Consider the following 8031-nt stretch of genomic DNA (forward strand, 5'->3'; position numbering starts at 1 on the left):
ACACACACACACACACACACACACACACACACACACACACACACCCCAAGTGGAGCAGATGAGCCACCAGAGAGGAGACCAGCTAACTGGATTGGTCTGAAGCTCCTTTTCTTTCCTTTTGTATGCAAAACCCTGGCCCGACAACAGACGGCTCAGAGAGCGGAGCCGTGCGGAGCGGCACAATCTCAGAGAGGCTTTTAGAATGTGGGTTTCGTTGGATTTCCTTCAGAGAGAAATGATTTATTCAGCAGCGTTGGGTCTCTGTGGAGGAGAGTGTGCAGAGACGTCTCTGCTCACAGCCGTGTGACGGACGTGGAGAAACGGGACGGATGATGTTTGCTGGTTGTTGAAAGTAAACGGTTTTAATCTGAGCGTGCATTGTGAAGTCAAGTCATCCTGATGTGAGTCATGATGTAGTTAACCGAGGAGAAGAGCTTCTTGTCTTAGTTTTTTTCCGTCTCTCATACTTAATGTACGTCATACTTTCCTGTATGAAAACTGTGTCCTCCCAAAACCACTTGTTTGCTCTAAGCAGTTTACACTATTTATTGGCTTTTGGGGGGAGGTGAACAAGGAGTTTAATGTTGCTGTGTGCTACAGCTTGAACCTCCTCTTTTAAGGCTGTATTTGGCTACATTTTGGAATGTTTTCACCATTAAAAATATGCCGAATTCGCCATTAGCAACCAATGTGTGCAGTGTACACATGGATGTAAAGACGGCTATCACTGGATTACTTTGATTCTGAAGAAATCCTAAAAACGTGATGATCCTTCGGCAGGTTCTGCAGTTACAAGCATCAAGTTTTTTATGGACGTTGGCGATCTCCTCGTGAGGTTTAAGTCCCAAAGGATCAAAACACGTGTCATGTCTGCGTGTTCAGATTTGATTGATTCAGTTTGAAAATATTAATTTTGTTGTTGACTAAACGAAGTTAAGCCTTAGTTTATGGACGCTGTTGTAAAGCCGAGTTTATCGGGCTTAGTCACCAAAACCTGTGTAATGTAGCGGTGAGTTACATGTTCTCACACAACTTCACTGGATCATTGCGTCCCTCCTCCTTTCATTTGGTGCTACTACTACTCTACTCCCCTTCACTGGATCATTGCGTCCCTCCTCCTTTCATTTGGTGCTACTACTACTCTACTCCCCTTCACTGGATCATTGTGTCCCCCCTCCTCCTTTCATTTGGTGCTACTACTACTCTACTCCCCTTCACTGGATCATTGCGTCCCTCCTCCTCCTTTCATTTGGTGCTACTACTACTCTACTCCCCTTCACTGGATCATTGCGTCCCTCCTCCGCTCACCTTGGGGTTGACGATGATCTCCAGGTCCATCGCCTTCTGCTCCTGCAGCCTCTGGATGGCGGTCAGAGAGATCCACAGGTTGTTGGTGTTGAAGATCTTGAACTTTGAGACAGATTTGAATTCGTCCACGTGGGCTTTGGGCACCTGGGCGATCTCCAGCAGACGCAGCTTTCCTTCGTACTGGATCAGCGTGCCGCCCTGAAAAATCAGAGTCCCGTTTTACAACGTGTTTTTATAATGCCGCTGCTTTTTAAATTGAAGATGTGTTGGTAGTGTTCGTAATATTTCTGATTCTATTGATCAAAACTCATTCAGGGAGTTTGGGACAAGTTCTTCCGTCAAAAGTAGTTCCAATTAAAGCAGTTGACTAGTGATGGAGCAATATAGGATTTTATCACGGATCAGGATCAAATAAAAACAAAACACTAAATGTCTATTGTCGGTATAATCGTGGTTATTACTTGGAAAAAGCCAAAGGTCTTGCTTGCTATCATGAAACGGGAATAGTCATGTAAGAAAGACCAGACTCTCACAGTGTTGGTATTTTTATGTATTTATTTATTCATAGGGACTTTATGATTTATTTATTACTTAAGATTGTTCACTAAAAAAAGATATTCGCTCAGCAAACATGTGTCTTTCTGTGATGCCATGAAAATATTAGTTTCTCAGAATGGCACCCAAACACACTGGCATCACTTTAAGTTCCATTTAAGAGTTTTATTTGGATGATTATTGAGATAATATTGTGAATTATTGCAATAATTTTGGCCAGGATAATCGCAACATAAAGAGATTCTACTGCTGACAGTCTGTAGACTATTAGAGTACTGAGGACACATTTCTAGAAAATGTCAACTGTCATTTTTTTGTTTGAGCGCCACGAATTAAATGACATTATATTTGGGTGGAGGTATGAATCTCAAAAGCTCGGCACATTTTTGAATCTCTTTGTTTACTCGACTGTAATGTCTTTTGGTTGCATTGATGGTGACGAAAGGGTCTAAAAAGACTGAACTAAATTCAGTCTTCAGCCAAAACATCACGTCCATGTGTAAACATTGTACGTAATATCTATATCTATATCTATATATAGATATCTATCTATCTATCTATCTATCTATCTATCTATCTATCTATCTATCTATCTATCTATCTATCTATCTATCTATCTATCTATCTATATACATAGATAGATAGATAGATATACAACCTCGTCCTCCACGTACCTTGACGTCGGCGCGCGTCTTATCCGTCACCTCCATGATGAACTCGCAGCGCTTGCCGTTGGGCTGGCTGACCAGGTGGTGCAGGATGTGCAGGTCCACGGTGGCTCCCAGGTTGTCGATGTTGGACACGAAGATGTACTCCTTGCCCTGCGCGATCAGCTGTTCCAACAGGCCCGAGTTGTAGAAGCTGGCGTAGATGTCGCCGTGGCCCGGAGGGTACCAGCCCTCTGCGCTCTGACCCGTTATGCTCAGGTTGGTGGAAACTGGGAGGAGGGACTCTTTGTTGACGCGAGGGTATCTGGACAGAAGAAGATCGGACATCATGTTAGCTTAAAGTTCACTTCTTGTGATTATTAGGTTATAAACAAACTATCATTATTTACTGTCTGATCACTGTATCGTACTGGATGGTAGCTCAAGAATCTCCTTCTATTGGCCAGGTACCAGTGCACATACAAGGAATTCATCTCTTGGATTCCTTGCACAGAAGATTAGGTTTCATCACAGTTTTGCTTCATTTAGTTTGTTTAAACCAGATTAAAATGTCATCTGATTTGCGTTTCACAGCTGAAGTAAATGACTTTGAATTTAACTGAACTTTAAAGATTGAACTTCTTCAAACTCTAGAATCATCATGAAACTCCGTTGGGTTTCTCTTTCTTCCTTTCTTCCTTTAAGGAAATGCACTTTAGCTAGAAATGAATCTAGCTTAAAGTCACCTTAAAGTTCAAAAGTGTGGATCAATAGAGGGAACTCTTATCTAGTCTAGAGAGGATTAAACACAAACTGAAACCTGCATTTCATTTATTTGTTTGGCCACTTGGGGGCAGTGCACCAAGACAAACAACATTCTGTCAGCTTATACAGTCGTTATGATGAACATGTTACCAAACAGTTGTCTATTTACACATCCGGCCGACCCGAAGCAACATTATCATTTATTTAGAGTTAAGTTTTTCACCACCCAGGCCTGTCACGATAACTACTAACTTTTGTTGGACAATATATTTTCCCAGAAATAATTACAATAAATGATAATATTGTCATTTTATGCCTATGATCTAATATTATGGCACAATAATGCAATAAAGAGCAATAAACTATTAATTCTAAAAGATATTCAGACAATGGAATGTGAAAAACACGTTAACATGACGAACATCACAAAGACAAAGAAATCGTTTAGCTCCGCATCATCTTGGCGTAAAGCCGTGGAAACATGAGTAGCTAGCTCTCCGTGTTCCATTTGAATTTCTTCTTTCAGAATCACTGCGGGACTTCAAACAACGCCTTCGGGGAGCAAAGTGTTTGCAGGTGAGGCAACATGCCAAAGATTCCAAGTCATCGGCGCTGTGGGCATGAAAGAGATCAAAGCGTTCCTAAGAAGGATCCGCGTCAGGTGGAGTTAGAGATCCGCGTCATGCGATGAAGATGTTTCAGAGAGCTGATGAGCCGGTCAGCTGGGAGGAGCTTCACCGGTTTGCTTTTCACAGACGTCCATCTGACTGTTCTGGGAGGATGATTCAGACGAGTGGGTCTGATGTGAGCTCATTGGCTTCAAAGGTTTTATGTTCTTTCAAACACAAGAACATTTTGTTACATCCACAGAAATGTCTCCGTTTCTTTGTCTCACAACACTTAAGAAAACATACTTCTCATGAAAGAGATGTTGAATTTTCTTCTTCTTTTCCTCGTCTTGAAGATTTTAAACGTGACTTTTCTGCATTACGTCTAAAACAACTAAACCTTTGATGTTGAGTTGTGAACTTCCATTTTCTCAGATGTTGAAAACAACTTTCAAACCTGAGAAATCTGTTGTTGAGATTCATTTGGTCGCGTGTCGATGGCGTCCTATCATCTTTGTGCATCCGTCAGTGTTGTAGTTGTCTGCCAAAAGCTATAATTCATTTAATTTGTATTATATAATCTTAAATATACTTTTTATTCAGTTTCAAGACACATTTTTATGATAAGATGTAGGTGTCTTTTCTTGTTGTTTTTGATAAGAACATTAAACATTGTGTGTTTTTAAAGTTTCTTTTTAAATATTTCATCACATCTTTACTAAAAATCATTTTGTATCTATTTCTAGCTATTTAATTCAGTTATTATAAGGAAACAGTTAGCGTTATCAGCTATTGTTAGCTGGATTTGCATTTAAAATAAAACTATTTTTGGATCTTTGCAGGAATTGTGATAAAGTCTTTTAAGTTTTAAAAGAATAAAGAACGAAGCGATAGACTGATTATTTATTCTGCTCGTCTGCTTGGTTTATTTTGACCAAAGAAAATAAGTGTACGGGCAATTCTTTGAATTTGTCTGTAGCACCAGAGAGTGTGACGTGATGAGCAGTGAATTTAACTGGCTTTTTTATGAATTTCTCTCACAGTCTCTCTTTGTTCTGTTCATTGACATTCTACCATTAAAATCATGAAGCTACAGCCTCCAAACACCAGCGCTGTCTGAAAACTGCTTTGTACTGCACAGAACACACAAGTGCTCTAAATAATTCAAAGGGAAACCGTGAAAAAAACAGTTTCCACATGACTGACAAATGGAGACGCCAAGGCATTAAATATTCACGTGTCTCCATACATTACATCTCACTTCCTGTCTGGACACACAGCAGAGGATTGTCCACCACTCAGATACTGAATATAGACCCGGTCATCATCAGAGTTCATTCAGTACTTCTGGGTTCAATGCTGCTACATCTCTTCTTAGTTTAACAGCATGTACTTAGTGTGTTTGCTCACCTGCTCTGGTTGAAGGTGTGTATCTTGACGCGGTGGTGTGTGTACTTCTGCAGGATCTTGTTTGTGTCCTCGTCCGTGTTGAAGGAGTTCATGAGGACCAGGGGCACGTCTGTGTTGTAAGTCTTGTTCAGGTGCTGTGAGGAGGGGGGGGAATAAAACATTGACTTTAGCACTAGCATTATTAGCATCCAGACAGGACTGACTCAGATTTTTCCAAGTTATAACTCGGACCAGAGGTTCTCTTTTGGTCATTTAAGGCCTGGAAAAAATAAACTGGGTTATGACCATAGACTGTATATAAGAAGTGGACGTAGTCATCATTTACGGTACCCTGCTTTATGGTCTGTTTGACTCTAAATGGACCATAATGTACTAAATGAACATCATGCTGTATTGAAGAAGACTTGAAACTAGAGATTGAGACCATAAACTCATGTTTACAATGTTTACTGAGGTAATAAATCAAGAGAGAAGTAGAGTCATTTTCTCATAGACTTCTATACAACCAGAGGGAAAAGAGTGACAGTTTTAAAACACATCTGCATCGGCTTCACTTTTCAGAACCCGGAGGTTGCCACCTGGTTATGCCCCAGTCCGCTGTTATGATGAATATAATATAAATATCACTCTCTGCCATTATGAATTAGGGGTGGGAATCACCAGAGGTCCCGCGATACGATATTATCACGATACTTGGGTCACGATACGATATTATCACGATATGATATCACGATACTTAGGTCACGATACGATATTATCACGATACGATATTATCACGATACTGCGATAACATAGGCCTATATTGCGATTTATTACTTTTTTCAACTTCAAATTATGTCCCCAAAGGAAAACTGTGTCAACATGTTTTATCTAATAAGATAAAGTTTTCAGTCTTTTTTTATAGTTTATATAATAAAAGATCGATACTTAGCGTCCGTGTATCGATACAATATCGCCACGCAAAATATCGCGATACTATGCTGTACCGATTTTTTTTTTTTTTTTTTCCCCACCCCTATTATGAATACATATTGAATGTATTCCGGGTCATATTTCCTCTGAGCTTTTGCTGGTGCAGTACTGAGAGACAGACGTCTATGGAAAGTACATTTACATATTCGTGGCGGTAGGTATACATGTGTATGAACAGTATGTATATGTACATGCAGATGTTAACCGTATATGTGCCGCATAAGGATTTAATTATTTTTCTCTTTCAGAGAGATTATTATCTGTTTAAATCCCAAAATCAATACAATTCAAACGATAAAGAACTGGGATGATTGAAGTTGAATGTCTGCCACTAAAAACATTTCTGTTGTGTTTGAGAGTCTCTGAATACAAATTTAAGAGTCAGTTATGTCAGTCGGACTTGTAGAAGTAGTTTTTGTTTGGCGTTGACGGTATTTAACTTGATTTAGAATAAATACAAAAGGAGGGAAACACCTGAGGAGAGACGGAAGAATTCACCGAGATGAGAGAAACTCAAAGTCGGAGAGATGATGAGAGAAGGAATAATTAGACTTCTGTTAACATCCTTGTTTTGCCTTTAATAACCAGGATGGGAGTTGGCTTTATGTAAACGAACACTGATGTCTTATTAACAGTGCATGACTGTGTTTAACTGACCCGCAGCTTTGTGAGGGCAGTGATACTTCAGGATGTTAAAGAGCTCACCCCTCCCACAGATCACACACTTCACAACGCAAACAAATGAAAAGACTCAAACCCACCGACAACGTACGAGAAAGCTTTGTGTGAGAGGCAGAACATGAGGGATGACGAGGACCACGAACGGTGAACGAGCCTCCAACATTTAGTCCAGTGTGGAGCAAACAGAGCGGGCCCGTGTGCACAATCTGTATTTCATTAACTATTGCTATGGTTTTGTTTGTCATGAACATAAGAGCATTATTTGTTGTCTTCATTTCATATTAGAGATATAGAAAGGAAATGTGGGGAGAGAGTTTTAAAATGTCCTAAATATTTGGATTTTTTACATTTTATCCTCACAATAACTATTTGATTTAGAGCTGCAGGATGTTGGAAAAGAAGCGGACATTGCAATTTTCTTCTTCTTATGCTATATGGAAAAAATACAAGAATTCTCACCAGATTACAACAAAATACCCGTTTTTACATAAAACTGAAGTTTCTGTGTTTCTCCTTCTGTTCTTCGCTCATTTCTAGGTTGAGGTCGACGACTAGCGGCGCCTGCTTTGGTTGTTTTAATGAATCGGAGAATGATTGTGATTGGTTGTAAGTCCCTCTCTAGCAACACACTCAGAGTATCCAACAAGCCTTGAATCAGAGTAAATGATTCTCCATCACACTCTTGTAGAGTAATCGTAGAAAATGAGAATAAAGCAAAGTTTATTTTTGTATCAAGCCGCAAAAAAAAGTGTTTGAGCTCATTTATAAATAATAACTATTAATTTATGGAACCGTGGAAGTCACTGCATTTTCCACAACACGGTCCTGCAAATATTTCAGAATAAAAGCCTTGTGGTAACAGATGAAGGAATTCCGTCCACAGAGAGACACTCGGGGGGCTTTTTAAGTTTGACTTCATTAACTGAAGTGAAGTATTAACGAGCTGAAAGCAGTAAATGTTCAGCAGCCAGGTGGCTCCATCCCAGAAACAGTCCAATCGTCCTCGTCTCCGCTAAGTGTGAGAGTACAGGGCTCTGTTAGGTAGGTAGGTGTGTGTGTGTGTGTGTGTGTGTGTGTGTGTGTGT

The 8031-nt window shown here is 39.9% G+C and overlaps 1 protein-coding gene across 2 annotated transcripts in view; it reads right to left on the reverse strand.

Moving 5' to 3' along the window:
* The window catches only part of ugp2b (UDP-glucose pyrophosphorylase 2b), a 29088-nt gene that overhangs the window by 4583 nt on the left and 16474 nt on the right, over positions 1 to 8031 (reverse strand). For both annotated transcript variants that reach the window (XM_031875104.1, XM_031875095.1), the window contains exons 5-7: positions 5294 to 5427; positions 2538 to 2835; positions 1309 to 1506 (exon numbers count right to left, since the gene is read on the reverse strand). In XM_031875104.1, coding sequence (XP_031730964.1) covers positions 1309 to 1506; positions 2538 to 2835; positions 5294 to 5427 — 630 coding nt within the window. The remainder of the gene's footprint in view (positions 1 to 1308; positions 1507 to 2537; positions 2836 to 5293; positions 5428 to 8031) is intronic.

Source organism: Anarrhichthys ocellatus, unplaced genomic scaffold (assembly GCF_004355925.1).
Source record: "Anarrhichthys ocellatus isolate YVR2014 unplaced genomic scaffold, GSC_Weel_1.0 scaffold3, whole genome shotgun sequence".
Taxonomy (NCBI): Eukaryota; Metazoa; Chordata; class Actinopteri; order Perciformes; family Anarhichadidae; genus Anarrhichthys; species Anarrhichthys ocellatus.